General features: G+C 45.6%; 1 protein-coding gene across 4 annotated transcripts; it reads right to left on the reverse strand.

Moving 5' to 3' along the window:
• Nucleotides 1-698: 698 nt before the first annotated feature.
• On the reverse strand, nt 699-20041 carry Clta (clathrin light chain A). Of its 4 annotated transcripts, XM_051156997.1 has the most exons (7): nt 19685-20041; nt 13736-13773; nt 12358-12475; nt 7967-8078; nt 3256-3309; nt 2103-2138; nt 699-1150 (listed from the first exon to the last, which is right to left on the reverse strand). In XM_051156997.1, the coding sequence occupies exons 1-7, from the start codon at nt 19899-19901 to the stop codon at nt 979-981; spliced, it is 747 nt and encodes a 248-aa protein (XP_051012954.1). In that variant the 5' UTR covers nt 19902-20041; the 3' UTR covers nt 699-978. The 4 variants fall into 4 exon arrangements, with proteins under 4 accessions (XP_051012954.1, XP_051012968.1, XP_051012961.1 ...); XM_051157011.1 differs by lacking the exon at nt 3256-3309; XM_051157004.1 differs by lacking the exon at nt 2103-2138.
• Between the last annotated feature and the right edge of the window lie 3101 nt (nt 20042-23142).

Consider the following 23142-nt stretch of genomic DNA (forward strand, 5'->3'; position numbering starts at 1 on the left):
GTGTGAGAATTCCAGACAACAGCAACTCCATGCATGGTGCCTGTGGGTCGGGAAAGATTTGCTCAGCAGGTCTGGGCCCAAAGTCGTGCCCTTGCAGTTAGTACCTAGAGCTGATAGGAAGCACTGCTCTTCTTTGTGGGATCTCTCTGGGCGAGCTTGGGTTTCCTCACTGCATGGTGGCTTCACACCAGCACAGCTTTCACATAGTAGTTCCGGATACCAGGTAGAGATTTAAACACACCAGCCATAAGCTGTGCTGATCTAGCCTTGTAACTCACATGGCCTCACTTCTCATCTGGACAATATCAGATTTTAGAACCATCACATCTCCAAGGAACCCCCAGACAATGGCATGCAGATAATCCAAACCAAGGCCGTGGGAGTTCAGGGGAGAGGAGTAGGTGCTATGGAGGGGCCCTTAAACTTAAACTGGACCTCTATTTCAATAAGTAAAAAAGGGCTATTGAGGGGGCTAAGGTAGCATGTTTACATAGCATGCCCTGAGACCCTAGGTTCACTCTCTAGTACCCCCATCCCCACAAAACACCACAAACTTGGAGTTACTGTACTTTAAGGAGGGTGGATGCTCAATGGCTGTACCTTCTCAGCCCTCAAAAATCACTAAGAATTAACCACTCACCCCTTTAAGCCTTCCCAAGCTGCAGCAGCATTTTGAGATCAATTAAAGATGCTTCATGTATATTGTTTGAAACAGAAATTTATTCTCAGAATAATGCACAAAAGCATGGGTTGAGGCTACTGCTGGGAGCTTCCCTCCCTTCCTCTTCCTCCTCCCCTCTCTTCTCTGAATGCCAGGGAGAACACAGTTGAAGGAAACATGCAATCACAAACAATGATCAACTCTAAAGACAAAAGGTTTGGTCCAAAAGAACTCAACATAATTAATCCAATTACGTGAACAGCTTCACTGAGTAGGATTAAGATATTGCAGACGTAGTGTTTCCACAGGGTGGCTCTTCAGTGCACCAGGGGGGCCTGCTTCAGGGAGATGAGGACTGAGCGCATGCGAGAGACATCTTTGGCCTGTTTGCTGGACTTGGGGTTAAAGTCACACAGGCGGGCCACCCGCTCCCACTCAGTGCCTGGGGATGACTCATCAATGTCGTTTACAAAGGCTTCTTCTGCTGCCCTGGAAGCAATAACAAAATATGTTGGTTTAATGTAAAAAAACAAAAACAAAAACCCTTTGCGCAGTCTGTGGCTGCCTTGCTCTAACTTGCTACAAAGTAAGTGATCTTCTCTTTGACTCAGTGGCTCAGAGTATCAGACCCTAGCTCAGGGCAGAAGCAGGGCCAGATACATAGCCAGCTCTCCTAGGTCCAGGGACCCAGGCTGCTGTGTGAAATGGTGGAATACAGGTGTTTGGTTCGGGGCTCAGTCTCTCTATGGCTGTCTTTGCTCATCAGAGCATGAAAAAGCAAGTCCTTGGCCACCTATGCACTGCTTTTCTGAACAAGAGCAAAGCAGCAAGTTGATCAAGGGCTTGCAGAGTAGCTGGTTCTGGGCTGTACTGAGATTCAAGGGAATTAAGATTTCTTAGAAGCCCTTGGGTCATCACACAAGAGCTGGAAACTTGTTCCTAAGGCTGGAGAGAAACAGGGCAGAGCAAAAGGCATTCAAGACCAAGTTCCCATGCTACAGGCACTAGAGACTACAGCCATTCGGGAAGGGGTTGTTAGGACATTCACCAACTCAGCCAAACGTCTGCCATTTCTCTCCAGCCAGGTGCCTGGTGCCACTCAGGGAATACCCTGGCAGGAGAGCCAACATGAGCTGCTTTTTGGCAGGATGCACTCCAACATTTTCTCACATCAAGGTCAGCCCACCCCAAGCGGGGAACTAACCGGTGGGAGCAACAGCCCAAAAGGACAGTGGTAGAGGTGGGAAAGACACAATGTGTTTCATCTACTCCAACAAGCATCACGGGCAAAGCAAAAGCAATGGAGATGACCGGTCTGTGGGACAGAGGGTGGCACTATCACAGGGATGGCCGTGGCAAACACTGCTGAAGCCCAGAGCCACTACAACACTGCGACTTTATGGCACACACAGTTAGGGGCAGTGAGAAAGGTTTACTTAACTGTTCTAGGCTGTAGCAAGGATGGTTTATGTTTGTGCTTAAAGGTGAAGAGAAGGAAAGAAACAAGGAGAAACTTTAGGTCAGATATAGAAAATGAGAATGAGCTTAATGCAGATGGTCAGTAAGCTAGACATGCCCTTGCCGTTCTATCTACGCCTGGCGACGTGCAGCTGGCTTTGCCGGGCCACCCTGCTGTCCAGCAAACCCAGACTCAACCTTTCCAGTCTCCATTTCTACTCCAGAGAATGAGTAAAAGTCAAATCAAACACCACCTGTAAGTCATCATTTCACAAGTCTCACTGCAAGCTCATCCACCGGCCCAGGACACCCAGTCTGCCTTCTAGTGAGGCAGCCATCTCAGGGCCGTGGGCCCTACGGAACTCTCTGCCTACCACCCACCTTCCATAAGTAGTTGCTATTTTTTTCTCCTAATTCTGTTGTGAAATGGAAAGCAGGACTACTTCCAAGTCTGCAGCAATAGTGTCTCGTTAACTAGGATCCTTATTAAAAACAAAAAAGCTCCAGGAAATATACAGTTTTGACTATCTTGACCTCACAACTGGGGGCCACTGTGCTGGGGGTTGGGAGACAGGGCACCAGAAACTGGCCACTAAAACAGCAATTTCTGATATCTAAGACGAGAGAAAATCACTCTGCCCGAGTGAGTGACATTCACCTCAAGGTCTTTAAGGATCAAGAACTGGCAAGGCAGAGCCCTCCCGCCTTCCCAGCTCTGCCTCTGGTAATGTATGATGCTGCGGCCCAGGGCTCCTAACAGTGGAGGTTATCGCCTTCAATGAAGGGAGACTCTCCTTCCCATCTTAGGCAAATAGTCGGGCAGTAGGGTCTGGAGCAGCACCAGCAAGTGTCAGACCCACCCAAGGCCCAACCCCTTTCCAGAGAAACTGAAGGACCACGTTTGGAAGCTTATGTCCCTCCAGGGTCCCAAGTGTGCAAACAGTCACCAGGAGTGCGTGCAGTGACAGCTCTGCGAAACTAGCAATGGTCATATCTAGCTTATCAACGCTCAAGCAGCCCCACAGAGCCAATGTGAAGTATTTTAAAAAGCAAAGCAACTTGTGACAAAAGAGAGCATTAACTCTAAACAGAAAGAAAGAATCAAAACAAGAAAAGAAATTAGTTTTGCAACATACACATAACCAATCACGTCAGCGAAGGGTTGTTTGTAGAAAGCTTCGTCTGCCACCCTAGACAGCAAGAAGTCCAAAAGGCAGGCAAGCAGGCAGGAAAAAAGAGAAAACATTGAGAAGCAGAAACATCTAAAACCCACAATAGAGGTGTGACAGCACCCTGGGGAGCTGCTCGCAGGGCTCCATCCTAACCCCAGGGGCTTCCAGCAGCGGACACTTCAGTGGACAGAGGCACCTCGGAAGCTGGCCTTCATGGGCTTTCCACAAGAGCACTGTAGCTTCAGTCAACACTGGGCCTTCCCAGCAGCACCCGTTACTAAGCACTCCTTATGGGCGACATGCCATTCCACAAACCCCAACCATTTCACTTACACTGCCAGTTCTCACCCCACTCCCCAGGGAAGATGACTGAGGCGCAGTGATGAGGACCTGGTCCACTACAGCAGTAGCAGTGTAGTGGCTCACAGTGCGTATATCTACTAAGTGTAAACTAGCTCGGGGTGGCAGCCTCAGTAAATTATCATTGGGTGTGATCGCTGCCAGGCAACAAACGGGCACAGTCCCAAGGATTAAACCAAATCTTGGACCCATTCACTGCTTCCCAACACTGGCTTGGTGGGATAGAACACCTGTACTTGTTGCAAAATGTCAGTCTTAGAGATTAGGGTAAGTAGCCTAGGAAAATGGAAGCTAGTCTGGACTCTGGCCCTGGGCTTCTGTGTCTGCTCAGGAAGCCAGGACAGTTTCTAAATAACTGTATGTCAGTGTTGGCTTTGACAAAGTGTAGTTTAAAATCCTGAACTCCACCAAGTCTTTATACTCTCAGGTGCATGGTGGATCAACTGACAGCGTTTGGACTAACCAGGGGACAGTGTGTCGACAAGGTATACTGCAAATAACCTTGCTAAGCCTCAGCCTGTCCTTTGCCAGGTTGTTTTAGGATGAAAAACTGCAAATATTTGAGTTTTTTAAACAGGATCTCACTTTGTAGGCCTACCTAGACTAGAATTCACTTGTGATCACCCTGCCTTGGCCTCCCAAAAGTAGGCAGTAACTAGCTGGAAAGGCCATTTTTGTTGTTTTTCCAAGACAGGCTTTCTCAAAGTAGGCATGGCTCTCCTGGGCTCGCTTCCTAGACCAGGCTGGCCTAGAACTCAGACAGATCTGCCTGCCTCTGCCTCTGCCTCTGCCTCCCAAGTGCTGGGATTACAGATGTGTGTCACCACACCCGCCTCTGGGGAGGCCATTTTTAAAGGACAATCATGCTCACTCATTAACTTAAGCACACATTTATCTGAAAGCAAATTCCAGTAACTTATGCTTTAGTTTATATTTATCTTACTTTAATACCGAGCTTCATGTAGCCCAGGCTGACCTTAAACTTCGCAAGTAACAGAGGTTGACCTTGAATCTGTAGTTTTCCTGTCTCCACATTCCCCAATCCTAGGAATGCTGGGATTGTAAGTATACGCCATCACATCCACTTTATGCATTGCTGTGGACTGAGCCCAGGGCCTCTCAAATACTCTACAATCACTACTAACTGAACCACACCTCCAGTGCAGTTTCAGGTTATTTTTAAAATGCACACATACCCTTCATTCTTTCCTACTTCTCTACACAGAAGGCATTTGTGGAAATTTAAAGAAAGCAAAAGGAGCAGCCTGGTTGTAACTCGGTGACTCAGCAGCGAAACAGCTGCTTGTGAGTCAAGTAAGTGGGAGGCAAAGACAGGCGGGCAGGCAGTTTGTTCACCCTAATCCTCTTTAGTTTACAGAAGGCTGAGCCTAGTCCACTCAGCTCTGCCTTGTGTAACTGGAGGAGGGTTTACTGCCTTCCATCAAGGCATCCCTTGACAACAAAGGCTTTTATGTCAGCTTCTGCCTCTTTGCAACTAGTCCCAACACTAAAGAGCTTGTCAATGTCTGAAGGACCACCAGAAAATTATACCCACAGTATGCTCTTCTCCCAGCCAGCACAGACAGACTGGGAACCAGAAACTGTCAGAGTGCTCAGGAAAGCCTGACCACAGGCCTAAAATAACAAATCAGAACTTCAGTTTATAAATAGCTCCACAGTAAACAGGGAGGGAAAAAAGTCTACCATTGCTGAGAATAATAAATTTAGAGTCCTCAAATAAATGGTTTTAGGCCTTGGAAGAGCTGAAAAGTCCTAACACAAGAGGTCTCTAACAAGGTGAATGTTTCTTTTCTCGCTTGGGAAGGGAGCCGGTCGGTGGTTTTCCTCCACAGATAAGCTGAAGGAGACTGCCACTGTTCTCAGTCTCTGAAAAGGAGATTCTTTCTCACAGGCCATAGCCTGGGATAAAGTTGCAGTTTGGTACTGACTACAGTCTATATGGGGACCAAAGACCCCTCCTGTCTGCTGACTCTTCCACACCCCAATCTGCAGGTCTTGGCCTGGACATGTTCCCAATGTCTGGTGAGGTTTGTTTTGTTTTGTTTGAAACAAGGTCTATGACCCCGTGTTAGCCTCAAATATTAATTTCTGTTTCAGCCTTCAGTGCATGGGATTATAATAGTGTGGCACCACAGACAACTTTTCTCTGTGATGCATGGGGCCCTGCATATCAGGCAGAGCTTCATTTCCAGCCCTCAAGTGATATATAAAGCCTCCAGGCCACCACCCTCTGATCCATTCTTCAAGAAATCACCAGAAGCCTGGCACAGTAGCGTACACCTTTACTCCCAGCAGAGGCAGGCGGATCTCTTTGAGGCCAGCCACCAGGACAACACAGAGAGACTCTGCCTCAAAATAAATATAAAACAAAACAAACTATGGGGCTAAATATTGAAAAACATATCTTCTGTCCTAGGACTGCGGAGACAGTGGCTTGCACACCACTAACTATGCACATAGACTCTAGCCTGTGAATGGACTTTACAAGGCATATAAGCTGGTCTCTGACACCGCGATGTTAACACTCCACGAGAAATCTCTTGTCTCTGAAACTGGAGACGATCAGGCAACTCAACATCTACAACTACAAATAAACAAAAATACTACAGTCTGGCTATGTGCTCAGAACCTTAACCTCTAAGGTTAAGTACCTACAACAGATAGGGGGTATTCCTTTAGATAAAGGGAGCAAGCAAAACCTCTGCCACAGAAAGCCCGTTCCTAATATATACATTAGTAAGTCTGAAAATCTATTTGTCAAGTTGCTGAAGCCTTGGGCACCTGATACAGGGAGAGTTAGTGTATTTGGTCCAAGAACTTCAGGGTAGATGGAGTGCTGAGGTAGTTTTGCTAGGGAGTTATCATAACACTGTAGCATCTCTTTATTTATTTGTTTATTTATTTAACTACAGACCAGTACTTGACCCTGGAGGGGAATCATCATGATGAGGCAAAGAACAGAGGAGCCTGACACTTCACATCGGTTCAGCAGAAGCTCCAGGCAGCTGGACGGCAGCCATCCCTGAGGCAGCTAACCCTGACCAGACAGCACCTCCTACCCTACTTGACACAAAACGTCAAATGGAACTTGAAAGGCACTCTTTCAGAATGTATCCATCAGAGAAATGGCCAATCAAGTTGAGAGGCCAGGTCTGATGTCAGAGGGCAGTGCCAAGGATGACCAAGAAACACAGGAAGTGGTTTTTGATTTTTGTTTTGGTTTTTTTGTTGTTGTTGTTGTTTTTCGAGACAAGGTTTCTCTGTGTAGCCTTGGCTGTCCTAGACTCACTTTGTAGACCAGGCTGGCCTCGAACTCACAGCGATCCACCTGCCTCTGCCTCCCAAGTGCTGGGATTAAAGGCGTGCACCACCACGCCCCCCTCCCCCCTTACAGGAAGTGTTTTTTAAAGGACTGTCGCATAAAAGAGCCCACCAGTTGTCACATTTGCCTCACAATGGCATCAGCTGGCTGGTGAATGGGTTGCCTACATTTTCCTGACAGATTTCCATCTAAGAGCTACTCAAAATATGCCAACCACAGAGAGTAAACTCAGGCCCAGTCGGCCTTGGGTTTTGTTTTTTACAATGGAATGAGTGACATGCCTCCTACTCAATGAAAGGTGTCTCTGAACCCAGCAGCAAGTAAGCTAATCCGCCTTGTCAGCAAAGTGTGTCCCTAGGCTACCTCCAAGAAGGAAGGGTCTAAGAAATGAGTCCACGTTTACAGCTACTGCCTGGTAATGGGAGGAGAATGAGTATGTTCTCCCCACAGGATTAACTTTTAGTAAGTATAAAATGTATTCTGAAAAAAAAAAAAAAAGTTTTAGGAAACCAAGTCAAGGCTTGTTAAGCACAGGTAGAAGTCAGTGACCCAAACTCTGTAGTTCACATTGGAACATCCTGAGCTTCGTAATTACAGAGCACCCATGCTAAGGACCCTGAGGGGCCTCTTTAGGAGGCCAGGGCTACATTTAGGGGAAGCAGAGTAAGTTAGTCAGTAATTGTCTCCAAAGTAATGAGACCCTGCAGCTGATCGTTCATCTCAGGGCTCTCCAGTGCCTCACTTTTCCAGATGAGGCCACTACAGCTGAGGAAACCAAAGCCAGTTTAAAAGCCAAACTCAATCCAAGCTCATAAGACCCAAGAGACTTGTAGCCTGTTTCTAGCAGTTTCTTCCAAACCTCCAAGGCCTTTCATACGACGAGGGCAGGCATGGCCAAGAACCTAGACTGAGTACAAGAAAATGGATCTGATTCACCAGAAAACAGGCTATGGAGAAGCACAGTGAACTGACCTGTTGTTTGCTTTTGTTTTCTGTAGCTGCTCATCCTGTCTTGCATACCATTCTTCTAGCTCCTTTATTGCTTTTTCTTTCCACTCTGCTTCTTGCTTCCGAGAATTGGCATCTTTTAAAGGAAAGAAGAGACAACAACTGAGGGAAAGCAAAATATAAGTTTATTTCAATATGTAACTTTTGGTTTTTGTTTTTCCGAGTCAGGGTTTCTCTGTGTAGCCTTGGCTGTCCTGGACTCCTTTGTGGACCAGGTTGGCCTCAAACTCAACGATTTGCCTGCCTCTGCCTACTGAGTGCTGGGATTAAAGGTGTGCACCACCATGCCCAGCTTAACACGTAACATTGTGATCTTACTGAATTTACCTAAGAATGGGAATATAAGCACATACATGTTAGGGAAAAAATGATGGGCAATGGCTGGAGAGATGGCTCATCAGAAGAGCACCTACATCCCATGGTGTATCCCTGTTGAAGCCATCTTTTTTATGCGTTGTATAAAGATTGTCCTTTTATGATTCAAATGCTGATTTCTGTACCTAGAGAGTTGAGTACAGGATGGACTTTGATACTGTCATTTTTAAGAGGCGTATTCTGCCTCAATATTTTATAAACCCTGTTTTCCAGCACCATCTGATTGGTTGAGTAAAGAGCAGAATGGTCTATAACAAAGGCAGGAGACAACAGGCGGGACTTCTGGGAGAAACAGGAACTCTAGAGATTTATTAGAGGAGAGGTAATGAGCCTTGTGGCAGAACATAGATGAATTTAACCGGGTTCCCATCAGTTATAAGAGCTAGTTGGGAAACAAGAGTAAGCTAAGGTCCAAAGCTACTATAAATAAATATAATTCAAGTCTCTGTGTCATTATTCAGAGCAGGGCAAGCAAAAAAATCTCGTTTGGTTTTAGCACACAAAGGTCCGGAACTCTAGTTCCAGGGAATCCAACACCCTCTCTAGTACAAGCACTGAACACATATGGTGCACAGGCATACATACAATTTTTTTCTTTGATCCAGAATTTTATGTAGCCCAGGCTAACCCTGGACCTATGACACCAGTGAAGTCCCTAAACTTCTGGTCCTCCTGCTTCCACCTCCTGAATGTCAGACCACAGAAATGTACAGGATGGCCAGTTCTGTGCTGTGCTCGGGCCTGACTTGAGGACGTCATGCATGCTAGGCACGGACTCTCCAACTGCACAGGACTGCTACTGTATGTAGTGCACATCCCGCTGTAACCACTCATGTTTGCATAGTCTAGCATACAAACATGGTACCTTGAAAAAAAAGAAAAAGAAAAAAGAAATTTCCTACCACCAAAATATACTCTTTCTGTGAAAACAAACTCTGTGTCCAAGCCTTCACTAAAGGCACACAAAAAGCAAGCAGCAAAGCCCAGCTGCTAAGACCTGACAGCCTGCTTTCGTCTCTTTACGCTGCACTTTCCACTACAGCAGCTTCCAGTCCCACATGGCTACTGGAAAAGAAGCTTACTAAAAATGAACAAAGTATAAAACTGAGCTTCGCAATTCCAGGAACAAGTACCTCAACACCCACATATGGTGAGGGGCTCCTATGCTGCTCATCACCACATCCAACACGAGCATTTTATACAAGGACCAACAGTAGAGATACTTAGTACTTCCACTGAGGAAAAGACATGTAGGTACTACTATTCAGGGCCACTCTTTGTATTGAAAGCTTTGAAAACTAGACAAAGGATAAAAGATCTGGCACTGTCTGGTTATTTGGGTCAAGGTTCTCTCCTATTTCCAGGTGTCAGTTTTCCCCACCTGAAAAATAAGGAGTCATGTTTTCATTAGGTCAATGTTCTCAGGAAGGTGCCACTACTGACGTGGGTACATGAAGAATTCACTATTCCTAGGAGTTATAGAAAAAAATAGACAGGAAGTTATGTCTGTATGTTGGAGCCAATCAGCCAAAACAAAAGGAATATGTGCACAGACCTCTATAAAACACACATGTGTGTGCAGGGCGTGGTAGTGCATGCCTTTAATCCCAGCACTCAGGAGGTAGAGGCAGGTGGATCGTTGTAAGTTCAAGGCCAGCCTGGTCTATGAGCCCAGGACAGCCAAGGCTACACAGGGGAACCTTGTCTCAGGGAGGGAAAAAAAAAAAGTATTTGTTGCTCTTACAAAGGACCCAGGTTAGGTTCCTAGGACCCTCATGGTGGTTCACAACATCTGTCTCGGTTCCAAGGGACCCCACATCCTCTTCTGGCCTCAGAAGGCACCAGGCACACATGTGGTACATATACATACATGTAAGCGATATATTCATGCACACAAAATAAACAAACCCAAAAATAAATGAAGCACACACACAAATACATAGTATTACTACAATGAAAATCATTTAAGAGCTGGGCATGATAGGGCACCTTTAACCTCAGCACTCAGTAGGCTGAAGCAGGCAGGGTCTCTGTAGGCTCTAGCCTAGCCTGGTCTACACATCCAACTCAAGGATATCCTGGTCTATATAGAGAGACCCTATCTCAAAAAAAAAAAAAAAAAACCAAAGCAAAGGTTCGGTTGTGCACACTTGTAATCCCAGCCCTCAGGAAGGCAGAGGTAGGCAGATCTCTGCAAGTTTGAGGCCAGCTTTGAACAAAGTCTATCACAGCCAGGGCTACACAGAGAAACCCTCTCTCAAAAGAACAAAAAAACAACAACAACAAAACACTGAAGCACCGCATGGTGGCGCACACCCTTAATCCCAGCACTCGGGAGGCAGAGGCAGGCAGATCGCTGTGAGTTTGAGGCCAGCCTGGTCTACAAAGTGAGTCCAGGACAGCCAAGGCTACACAGAGAAATCCTGTCTCCAAAAACCAAAAAAAATCAAATCAAAACAAAACAAAACAAAAACGCAAAACCCAACTTACCAGCCAAAATCACTTAATATTAATTTTCCTACTGTTAGATCTGACATTTTAATAAGTAACTGAAAAAAGAAAACACTACTGATTACCTCCTCACACTGCCTCCACACCACCAGCCCTCCCGTGATTTTGAAGGACTAGGTGACACTCAGGTATACAATTCTACCAGAAGCTAACACCAAAGCCTGGCCTGCCGGCTAGATGGCCATATACACAAAATTCGTAGAAAGTGATGTGGCTGACGGAGATGAATGTGGATTATAAAGCAAACAGCAACTTTGTTTACCACGTGAAGCTGTGTGCTTCAAATAATCTATTTATAATCCTCAATTCCTTTACTCATAAAAATGCAAAACAACCCTCACCTTATGGGGACAGTAAGGTTAAAAAAGAAGTTCATGTTTTCTGTTATGATTTGGATATGAAGGACCCCTCTAAAAAGGCTCGTGCTTGAGAGAAGCTTCGGGAATTTAGAGCGCTTGTTGATCTTGCATCCACGTAACAGGTCACAACCATCTGTAACTCCAGGTCCAGGGGATCCTTACACCCTTTTCTGACCTCTGCAGATACCAGACACACATGTGGTACACAGACACACATACAGCCAAAACATTCATATGCATAGATTCAATTATGATTCTTAAAAGAAAAAAAAAAAGACTCATGGTGTTATTTGTTGGGAAGTGACTGGACTACAAGAGATCCAACCTAAATTGATGGCTCAATCCATGATAGATGCACAACTGACTGGACCGTTGGGAGATGGCGGTCCCAGTGAGAGGTGAGGTCTGAATGAAGTGCTGGCTGGGGAGAGTGCCTTTGAAGGTATATGCTGTCCTTGGCCTCCTGGGTTCTGTTTCCTAGCTGCCATGAGGTGAGCAGATCTCCTGTTTGTTCTACTATGATGTTTCTGTCTTCCCAGTCCTAAAAGTAATAGAGCCAGTGGGCCATTTCTGAAACTGAGCCAAATTAAGCCTTCCTCCTCAAGTTGATTTTCTCCACTATTTTATCACAGTAATGGGAAGCTACCAGCACATTTCCTAACATGAGATTCATCTTTCAAGTGATAAGTGAACTGTGAATGTCATTCACATGAACAGTAGTACTTCAAGTCCCCATATATTCCTGTGAATAGCAGCACTCAGCTTGAGGCCAGGAACACTGATTTCCCTTCAGATGACTACAGAACGAAAGATCTGAACCAAGTGCCCACAGTAAGGTAAAATCTTCAACTGAGGCTTTCACTTCCAATCCAGGGTTCTTCCTGGAGAAGACAGCTCCTAAACTACTATGTTTGTCATGTAATAGCCTAGAATGAAGTGTAGCCTTGTCCGGTGCTCTTGTGACCTTTAGGCTGAGGAGGACACCTTCCCAAAGACCAGACAGAGACATTATGGCTAATATAAGCTTGAAAGGGGTAAGAGGTAAGAGTAGAGTCCAGGTCAACTCCCCCACTGAAAACAGACACTCAAAGGCAAAACAGGATTCCTTACCAAGGGCTTCCAAGCGTTCCGTCTGCTCTTCTCTCCATTTACGGATACTCTCAGGCTCTGATTGCAATCGATCCACTTCTGAAATGGCTGCGTAACTGTCTGTTGGACCATTGCTCTCCTTAACACAGAACAATTACATACACTATCAGTACCCCAAATGCCAGCAGGCTGCTGTAAAGTGTTAAAGGACTACTTAAAGCAACAACATAACTTCACGAGCCATCAGAGCCTCCAGCATCACTATGCTGAACCCTTGCACTCTCACAAAGGAGGCAGAGTGGCTGTTATCTGTTAAAAGATGAGACACGAGTGGGTAAGAGGAACGTTGAGGCTGGATGGGTAAGAGACATATTAGGGCACTGTTATCCGTTTGTTTCCTCACTTGACAGGGAGATTACATGTTATCTCCAAGTAACAGAGGTAAGGACATAACAGAGCCAGGCCCCGGAGCCTAAGACTTCAAATACTATTATATCATGCTGGAAACCATTATGTAATACCCATCTAACCAAACAATAAATTTTAAGAAAAGAACCCAAAAGCATATGTATAGCAACTACTGTCAAAAAGGCGGGCAACTGTGAGTCAAAGGGCAAATGGACGGACACTTCTCTATAGAGGATAAAGATCTGAGAGCTAAAACACGTTGACAAACACTCATAGCTGCTGATTTGAGAAGTATATTATGTGGCCAACTGGGGATTATTACCAGCTTAACCTTATTAGACTCTGACAAAGTCAAATAGAGAATTATTTAAAGTTCTAGTGACTGCCAGGCTTAGTGGTGAATCCCAGCACTTACAAGGAAGAGGCAGGCAAAACTCTGTGAGGTAACCTAGCCTGAGGTACACAGGGAATTCCAGGACAGCCAGGGCCACGGTTTTCATCTCAAACAAAAATAAAAACAAGAAAGTACTAGTGACCTTTATAGTGTTTGATAAGGTACATGGCACACAGTGTTTAAATTGGCGGCCACCGCCGCCGCCATCATCATCATCATCATCATGAAGGATCAATTTTTGGGGGGAAAAAAAGACAATGAAATGGGGCAAACATTAAAACAGTGCTCTCAGTTGAGCACAGTGATTTATACCTATGATCCAAACACTCAGGAAGCCAAGGCAGGAGGAATGCCACAACCTGGGCTACAGAATAAAACCTTGTCCTAATAAAACAAAATGAAAGCCAAGTGTGATGGTGCAGACTTTCACCCCAGTACTCAGGAGGAAGAGGCAAGCTGATCTATAGTGAAGTCAAGGCCAGCCTGTTCTACACAGTGAGTTACAGGCTAGCCAGCAATGGATCTCTTTTTAGGTCAGTCAATTCAAATCATAACTAAGACTAGTTGACTATCATTAGTAGTCAGAGTACTCTGTACCTGATAGTATTCACCATTCATCACTCCATCAACGGCATCTGCAAAACACAAGGTTTCAGCCTGTCAATGAGGGCTACTGAAATGCTAGCCCAAAGCATTAAGGATTATATAGTAGAATACAACTACTGTGTGCTGGAGAGACCATGAACTGCTAAGCAGCCTTTAAGAAGTGATGTTAGGGCTCGAGTACAGCTCAATGGCAGACAGCCTGCCGAGCACGCATGCCTCAGTGAGGCCCTGGGATCAATGGGCAAAATACTTTGGTGGGGGAGGATAGCCGGAAAAAAGATGGTTCAGTGGTAAAGAGCACTGGCTGCTCCTCTGAAGGACCCAAGTTTGATTCTCAGCACCCACATGGCAGCACCTTACAATCATCTGTAACTCCAGTTCCAAGGGATCCAACATCCTTCTGGCCTCCATGGGTGCCAGGCACCCTGTGGTGCAGAAACATATGCAGACTAAACACTCATATATACCAAAAAAAAAAAAAAAAAGTTGCCTGTGACCCAAATAGTAGGAGAGAACGAGATTCTTGCAAGCTTTCCTCTAACCTACATGCACGTGCACACAGGTGGATTTGAACTATGCATGGTGAAACATGCCTGTAGCGCTCAGAAGCTGAGGCAGATCAAGGGTTGTGAGGCCTGGACAGATTCCAGGCGCGCACAAACCATACAGCAAGAAAGTAAATGTAGGTGACACACATCCTAACAATTTTAACAAAGTTTACTAAGCAGTGAATAAAAGTATTTGGCTGGTGTAGCCAACCACTCCTCTGATTAATTGTTTGTTGAAGAATTGCTGGGTCTCAGGATACGTATTTAGTGTGCAGGTCCTTATTCCCTATGAGGTAATAGTTTATCTTTTCTTTGTTTGTTTGTTTGTTTTTGTTTTTTGAGACAGGGTTTCTCTTTGTAGCCTTGGCTGTCCTGGACTCTCTCTCTCTCTCTCTCTGCAGACCTGTTGGCCTCAAACTTACAAAGCTCCACCGGGCTCTGCCTTCCAAGTGCTGGGATTAAAGGCATGTGCCACCATGCCCAACTAGATTTGTCTACTTTCTTGTCTTCTGATCTCTAGACTTCCTGTTACTGCAAATAGTCCCCCTTTTGTCCACCTGCCTCCCGGGCTCCTCTGTGTGCCAGTGCAGTGGCATGTGCATGTGGAGGTTGGAGGCTCTTGCTGGGTATCTTCCTCCAACCTTACTTTTTAAGACAAGGTCTGCTGGTTGACCCATCCTCCTGTCTCCTCTCAGCTCTGGGTGACAGGCACACACCACAGAGCCAGATTGTACATGAATATTAGGGATCTAAACTTAGGTTCTTAAGCTTGTGCAGGAAGCACTTTACCACCTGAGCCATCTCCAAGTCCAACATTTTCTTTCTGTGGGTTTTTCTCAAGGTTTAAAAAAAAAAAGACATAGGTCTTCACTGTAGCTCAGGCTAGCCTCAAACATGTTGAAAATGACCTTAAACTGTTAATACTCTGCTTCCACCTCCCAAGTGCTGGAACTGACAGGTATGCACCACCACACTCAGTTTATAGGTACTGGGAATTGAACCCAGGGCTCCATGCTCACTAGACAAACACCCTACCAACTAAGTTATGTTGCAATACCCAATTTGTTTTTCAATTTGGCTTATGACATTAATAGTTAGAACTACAATATAATTTGTATGAGAATATTAGCAACTCTTCCTTTGTGGTCTTTGCATGGGCTTTTATGCAGCAGGCTATCCCCCAGTATCTTCTGGTACTTTAAAAAAAACATCATTACACCTCATTTATTTGGGCCATCAGGTTTGACAGCAGGGCCTTTTACCCACTGAGCCATCTCTCTGGCCCTCTTCTGGTACTTTAAAAATATCTAATTCACCACAATTTATTTTTGTGTAAGGTAGTGAGTAAGACAGTTTTAATTCTTCGAGCCTCTAATGGCTAGCTGGGACCAGTCTTACAGTATGGTTAATATATTACAGATAACACAGTATCCAGTTAATATAGTCTAGCCCAGGGATATTTACAAAAACAATTTTCGCCATTACTCTATACATAAAAGCAGAGCCACGCAGGCCCTATACCTCCTAAACTACTTGCAGCCTGTCCTTTGGTCTGAGGATTCATCCAGACCCTCTGGCACATGCTTTGAGCTCTTTATTAGATATTATATCATTCTTTTTACAGACTTACTTTATTTCTTCCTCTCCTGTTCTCTTACCTGTCTCCATCTCTCTTCTTTATCTGTCTGTCTGTCTCTCTCTCTCTCCCCTCACTTCCTTCTCCCCCCCCATGCTCATATAATAAACTTCTCCTTATCATAAAAAAAAAAAATTACTTATTTTATGTGTAGGGTATTTTGCCTGTATGTCTGTGCCACCATGTGTGAAATCCCACTAAGGCAAGAAGAGTGTGTCGGATCTTAACCACTGAGCCAGCCCTCCAGCCCTGTTCTCACATTATTACATGAATCAAATACCAAAGTCAAAGGACAGTCTACAGAAGCAATAGAAATTATATCATGACTCTTGATTTAGGACAACTATGCTAACTCTAATGATCCAGAAGAAAACTTTCTCAAGCATCTTAAGAAGCCTAGAAGCCAGGTGTTGATGGCCCACACCTTTAATCCCAGCACTCAGGAAGGCAGAGGCAGGTGGATCTCTGTGAATTCAAGGCCAACCTGGTCTACAGAGTAAGTTCCAGGACAGCCACAGCTACAGAGAAATCCTGTCTTGGGAGGAAAAAACAAACAAACAACAAAAACAAAACAAAAAAACCCCAAAAACCAATACAAACAAACAAACAAAAAGCCTGGAAAGAAACCAAGGCCAAGCCAGGCACAACAGTACATGCCTTTAATCCAATGACTTGGGAGACAGAAAGTGGATTTGCTTCAGCCAGCATAATTTATACTAAGTTCCAGGACAGCCCAGGATACAGGCACAGACCCTGTCTCAAACCATCACCTCCCAAAAAATAAAAAGAAAAAGAATTGAGGGCCAGAGTGAGGTTTCCATGGAGCAAAACACCTTTCTTTACGTTATGTGTGTCAGTGTGTGAAGTCAGGCAGCTGAGCCACTGGAAGGGGCTGCCTTAGGACACTGCTTAACTGGCACAGCAGTCAGTTCTCATCTCAAGTATGTTGACACTGCGGCTTAGCTGGCACTTACTGCACAGATGAAGAGGTACTAGGAGTATCTGGCATGCAGTAAATGCTCAGCATATTTAAGTATCATGTGTAACATTCTCATAACTTCTGTCTTCACTTCTACCAATAAAGTAAATCTCCCTCAGAAAACAACCCCTTAATTCACCTCTCTCTCCTCCAAGAAAGGACTTGTTAGAAGCAGTAGCCTGTGGCCACACTCTATAGTTCCTCAATCCCTTTTGTACTCCTCTCCTGCCAAGCCCCACCATCGAAGGATTTTTTCCCCCCAACACCTGGGCCCATCTGCTCTTCCTCAATACTGGCAGCACTTCACCTAGTTGGTTGCCTCCCACCTAAACCTATGTCTTGGCCCAGCCCTGTTTAACCCGGGCTCATCTCCCATGGGAATTTGCCCACAGAGGGAGCAAGTTTATGTCTTTTCTTCCTCTGCCCCTGTGGAGGGTACATGAAACAGTGCCCCCACCTACTCTCTCAATTTATTTAGTATACACAAAACCTTTGAGCCCTGCAACTCCTCTTCCTGCTCCCAGGGAAATAGTAGCTAAAATTCACTGACCACCTCCTACACAGCAGTAAGCACTTTACAGACAAGGTACCGCTAAAACATGCGATATATATTATGTACCTAGAGAAGCAAACAGGCAGGGAAGTGATGGCAATTACAGATATTGCCTAAATCCACACTCAAGCAGCACAGGATAGCCCCAAATCCCAACACTGCTGTGTTGAGTATGAAAGTTCTCTAATCCCAACAGGAAGTGCTGAGACTACACATTACCAATGCAACACAGTTAGGCTCTGGCATTAAGTCATTAAGTGCTTAGTTCATTTAAAAAAGTCTTTCCCAGGAACTAAGTCAGCAATCACCCCTTCCTTCCCTTTGCTGAACAGAAGGCAAAACAGCCCTGCTCTACTCTCTCCATTCTAACTTCCCAAACTGCCTATACCCCCCAAAGCCATGCGTTCTGTACAGGGCTCTTTTTGCCCACTGTCAAATACATGAACACCTACTATAATAGGCCAGACACTGTTAAACAATCCAAATGTGACACTAAACACATACAACACCATAGTCACTATAATCTTCTAACTATGGGTCTTTAGTTCAAGGTCAGCCTGATCCACAGATAAGTTCAAAAACAGCCACAGCTACAGAGAAACCGTTCCTCCCAATTCTTGCCTGCCAAAAACACCCAAAGAGCTTTTCTTCCACCCAAGCACACCCTGCTAAGGCATCTGCAACAGAATCAAGTGCAGTCAAAGGGAGGGTAAACTTGCTTTCTTAACCAAGTCACGCCGGTAGGATTCAGTTTTCTAGTAAATGAAGGAAGTTATAGGGCTAAAAAGCAAATTTTAAACGTTCTCAGGCAATGCAAAAGTCCCCCCAAAGAAAACAGCTTCTGGCATTTAAAAGCAAGCTCAGCTTTAGGTGACAGCCCAGTTTGTCCAGTCAGCTTGCTGTGAACTGCAGATCTGGGGTACTGAGCTTCCCATGCAGGTTCCTAGTGGGCGCTGACTTGTCCACGATCCATAATGTCCTGGGTTTTTTGTTTGTTTTTAACAAAAACAAAACACCCCAAAGCCTGCAAACCAGAAGCACTTCTGTCCCAAAATATTCTGCTTGCTTAGAATGGTAATTTGAACTCTCTGGGCCTCACAATACACACAAAGCATTACTCAAAGGCTGAGTCTGCAATACTCACTGTCTCAAAGCTGTTCTCATCCGTTAACTGGGTTCATACTCGTAGAGTTTAGAGTGTAGCTATTCCTACTTGCCTAGAGTGACACTGTATTTTTTAAGTTGCACTCTTTGATTGAGGAGGGGTCGCCCTATGTTACCCAGGCTGGTGAACCACGGGCGCCAACCTCCTAAATACCTAAGCACATGCGCCACAACAAGCTTTTTTTCCTTCTTGTAAGTGAAAAGCCATTGTCTCAATTTTTTTTTCTAGCGAATTTCCTACTTCCTTATTCTATTGAATGGGTCTTTTCTACTCAATCATCCCTCCCACATCAGAATGCTAAGCATCACACAAGTTAAGGAAGGCGCCCAAAGGCCAGTCCATCATCCTACGCCTGTCCCAACTCCTTTGCATGAGCTTTATTGTGGTAAGGCCCACACTGCATCCTACATTCATCTTTCCCCCGCCTCTTTGATTAGCCCGGACTATGCCTGCCTTTTCCTGAAGCAGTACTTCCTCACAAAGGTTTCCAGAGAAAAGCACCGGGAGTCCTCGCCTTGACACACTCAACAATGTACGTAATATAACACCTATCCTCTAGGCAAGTTTCTTTCTTGATGGCCATACCATCTTCTCTGAGGCTCTTATTCTCTTCCTCCCCACAACCTAACATTTTATGTATCTTAACTACTGAACTACGCTGCCATTTTTGTTTGCATGTGTGTGTCTCCAATTTTATATTATTCTTAGTTTTTCCCAAAAAGCAGTTCTTGCGGGATGGACTCAAGACATGTCGGTAAAATCTGGCCAAACTGCGCCAATGCGGCAGCTTCCGAGACCAGGCTTCAAGTACAGCAAATGCTTAGCGAAAAGTTCGACCGAACAGGCGTCACTGCATCTGCGCGCCCCTCCGCCCCGGACGCGGTCGGCCTGCAGCAGCGGAGGTCTGTGCAGGACCCAGGCGGGGTCTCACTTCCTCTTTGCGCTCCTGACCTCCACCTTCAGGAGGGAGGCCCGAGTCTCGCGGCAGAGCACCGACCCGCCCCGGCTCCAGTGTGCCTGCAAAGTCCTCCCCGCCCGAACGCCGTCCCCCCCTCTCACCCGGACCCCCCGGCGGCTCGCCGTGCGGCTGCGGGCCGGGGGCGCCGCCGTCCAGGATGGCGAAGGCCTCGTCGTTCTCGATGCCCGCAATCTCACTCTCCTGCTGCGCCAAGAAGGCCGCGGCCGGGTCCTCCTCGCCGGCGCCCGCCACCCCGTTCCCCAGCGCGGGGCCACCGGGCGCACCGGCGGGAGCGCCGAAGGGATCCAGCTCAGCCATGACGGCCCGACTCAACTGCAGCGACACCGAAGCCGAAGCCAACCGCGCGACCCGCCGACACCGCGCCCGGCAGCGGACACTATGCTGGCGGCTGCTACCGGAGGACGAGCGAGAGGAGGGAGAAGGCGAAAGCGGAAGCCCTGCTTCTACATCCGGTTGGGTTGGCGAGCCGCAAAAGGAACAGCCAATCAGAGGACAGGAGCTGCCCAATCAGCTGGCGAAGGGGCGGAGTCCTGGAGACAACTCGTGACTGGGTGAGAAGGGAGGAGCGAGCGGAAGTGCCACCTGACCGAAAGCTGGGGACTGCCACACATCAGGAGCAGGAGTGCCCAGGAACAGCCATTTCTGGGGCTTGTTTGAAGGGGTTTGTGGGGCGCAGAACGTGAGCACTTGGTCTTTCCTTTTTTTTTTTTTAATTAAGGTTTTTCGAGACAAGGTCTCTCTGTGTAACAGTCCTGGCAGTCCTGGAATCGCTTTGTAGACCAGGCTGGCCTCGAACTCACAGCTATCCACCTGCCTCTACCTCCCTAGTGCTGGGATTAAAGGCGTGCGCCACCACGGCGGCCCATTGGGTCATTCTGAACTTGGAAAGCATAGAGAAGAATCCTGAATTGCCTCCCACCTGGATTGTTGAAATTGTAATGGGTACATAGGCCAAGAAAAGTACTTTTCTCTTTTACTGTCACCACCCTAAAAAGAACAATCAAACAAAAAACAAAGGTCACTTTACCACTTGAACCTAGGAGTTTGAGGCCAGCCTGGGCATCACATGGAATCCCCCCCCCATTTAAAAAATTTAAAAAACCACAAAACTTTATGTCAAAGACGCTTTCAGAAAGAGTAAGGGACAAGAAAATGTGTGTTGTTATTTTATTATTATTGTTGTTGTTATTTATTACTTTAATCAGAGTTGCTTAAAATGTGTGTGTAAATTAGAGGCTATCTTGTTGGGAGGCAGTTCTATGTGTGTGCCTTGGATAAAGCTCGAGTTATCAGTCTTGGTGGCAAGTACCTTTATCCAGTGTGCCATCTTGCCAGTTCTGTGTGTTTTAATACACATATCTTTGGGTGGTGGTTGTTGTTGTTGTTTCCCAGTTTGTTATTTGTTGGTGGTGGGCTTTTTTGTTTGTTTGTTTTGTGAGACAGAGTTTCTCTGCGTAGCCTTGACTATACTGGACTAGCTTTGTAGACCACGCTGGCCTCGAACTTACAGCCATCAGGCCACCTCTGCCTCCCTGAGTGCTGGGATTAAAGGCATGTGCCACCACGCCTGGTTGTTTGCTGTTGTTGTTTTTAAGTAACTACATAAAACACTTCTTTTTGCTGCTTTGCTGAATGGTGACAGAAGGCTTCACACTTGCTAGGCAAGCACTCTACTACTGAAGGGCATCCCCAGGCTTTCTAAAGCCATTTAAGTGTGAAATGTAGGTTTAGAAGAAGGCTGGCAAGATGGTTCCCAGGTGAAAAGTGTTACACACACACAACACAGCACAGAGGAGATAACTGTAAAAACAACAGTGTAAGGAACAGTTTAGAAGAAAAGCTTGGGGGAAGTTAATGAACATCCATAATGCCAGCACTCTGGAGGCAGAAGCAGGAATCTTATATGAACTTGACATAAGCTAGAGTTGTCTGAAAGGAGGGAACCTCAGTTGAGAAAATGCCTTGGCCAGGCGTGGTGGCGCACGCCTTAATCCCAGTACTCAGGAAGCAAAGGCAGGAGGATCGCTACGAGTTCGAGGCCAGCCTGGTCTACAAAGCAAGTCCAGGGCAGCCAAGGCTAACACAAAGAGACCCTGTCTCGAAAAACCAGAGAGAGAGAGAGAGAGAGAGAGAGAGAGAGAGAGAGAGAGAGAGAGAGAGAGAGAGAGAGAGAGAATGCCTCCCTAAGATCCAGCTATAAGGCATTTTCTTAATTAGTGATTGGTTGGGGAGGGCCCAGCTGATGGGCTGGTGGTCCTGGCTTCTATAAGAAAGCAAGCTGGGGCCTGGAGAGTGGTTGAGAGCACTGTCTGCTCTTTCAGAGTTCAATTCCCAGCAACCGCATGGTGTCTCACAACCATCTATAATGTGATCTGATGCCCTCTTCTGGCCTGCAGGTGTGCATAGGGCATTCATACATGAAGTAAATAAATCAATCATAAAAACAACCTGAACAAGCCAGTACGCAGCACCCTCCCCACTTCCTTGGTCATGGTGTCTCTTCATAGCAGTAGAAACCTTACAGCAAGGAAGAATGCATAAGTTTAAGGCCATTGTGGTCTACATAGCAAAGACAGGTGCCAGGCAAGATGTCTAAAACAAGAAAAACCAAAAAGGTAATGCTGTATGAATCATTCCCCCATTCATCTCCGGACCATTCTTGTGAAACTAGTGACTACCATGAGAGAGTCACAGGAAAATAACTTTTGTTGCTCCGCTGGGTAGTTTTGTTGGTGGTGGTGGTGGTAGTGCTGCTTTGTTTTTAAAGATTTATTTATTTATTACATATACAGTGTTCTGCCTACATGTATGTCTGCGGGCCAGAAGAGGGCACCTGATCTCTTTTTAGGTGATTGTGAGCCACCATGTGGGTGCTGGGAGTTACGGTTAGGGTTAGGGTCTCTGGAAGAGCAGTCAGTACTCTTTACCCCTCAGCCATCTCTCCAGCCCATGCTGGATAGTTTTATATCAACTTAATACAAGCTAGAGTTATTTGGGGATTGAGAAAATGCCTCTGTCAGTGTTTCCTATAAACAAGTCTGTAGTACCATTTATTTATTTATTTGTTTGTTTATTTATACATCTTTAAGTGTCAGTTTATTTTTAAATAAATTTTTATTTTCATACAGTATATTTCAATTATGGTTCCCTTTCCTCACTTCCCTACCCTTCAAACTCCACTCCTTCCTCACTCTCTTAAAAAAACAAACTGGAAAATAAAGACAGACCACAAGGATAAATCAAAACGAACAGTCTAACAAAAAAGAAAAAGAAGAAACTAAGAAAGAACATAACAAATGTTCACACATGAAGAAAACTCATAAAAATTCAAAATTGGGAACCTTAGTATTAAAGCAAAAGACCAGCAAGGTTAGAAAAAAGGCAATAAAGGAAGAGGAAAAAGAGGGAGGAGGAGGAGGAGGAGAAGGAGGAGGAGGAGGAGGAGGAGGAGGAGGAGGAGGAGGAAGAAGAAGAAGAAGAAGAAGAAGAAGAAGAAGAAGAAGAAGAAGAAGAAGAAGAAGAAGAAGAAGAAGAAGAA

The sequence above is a fragment of the Acomys russatus genome, chromosome 2 (assembly GCF_903995435.1).
Source record: "Acomys russatus chromosome 2, mAcoRus1.1, whole genome shotgun sequence".
Taxonomy (NCBI): Eukaryota; Metazoa; Chordata; class Mammalia; order Rodentia; family Muridae; genus Acomys; species Acomys russatus.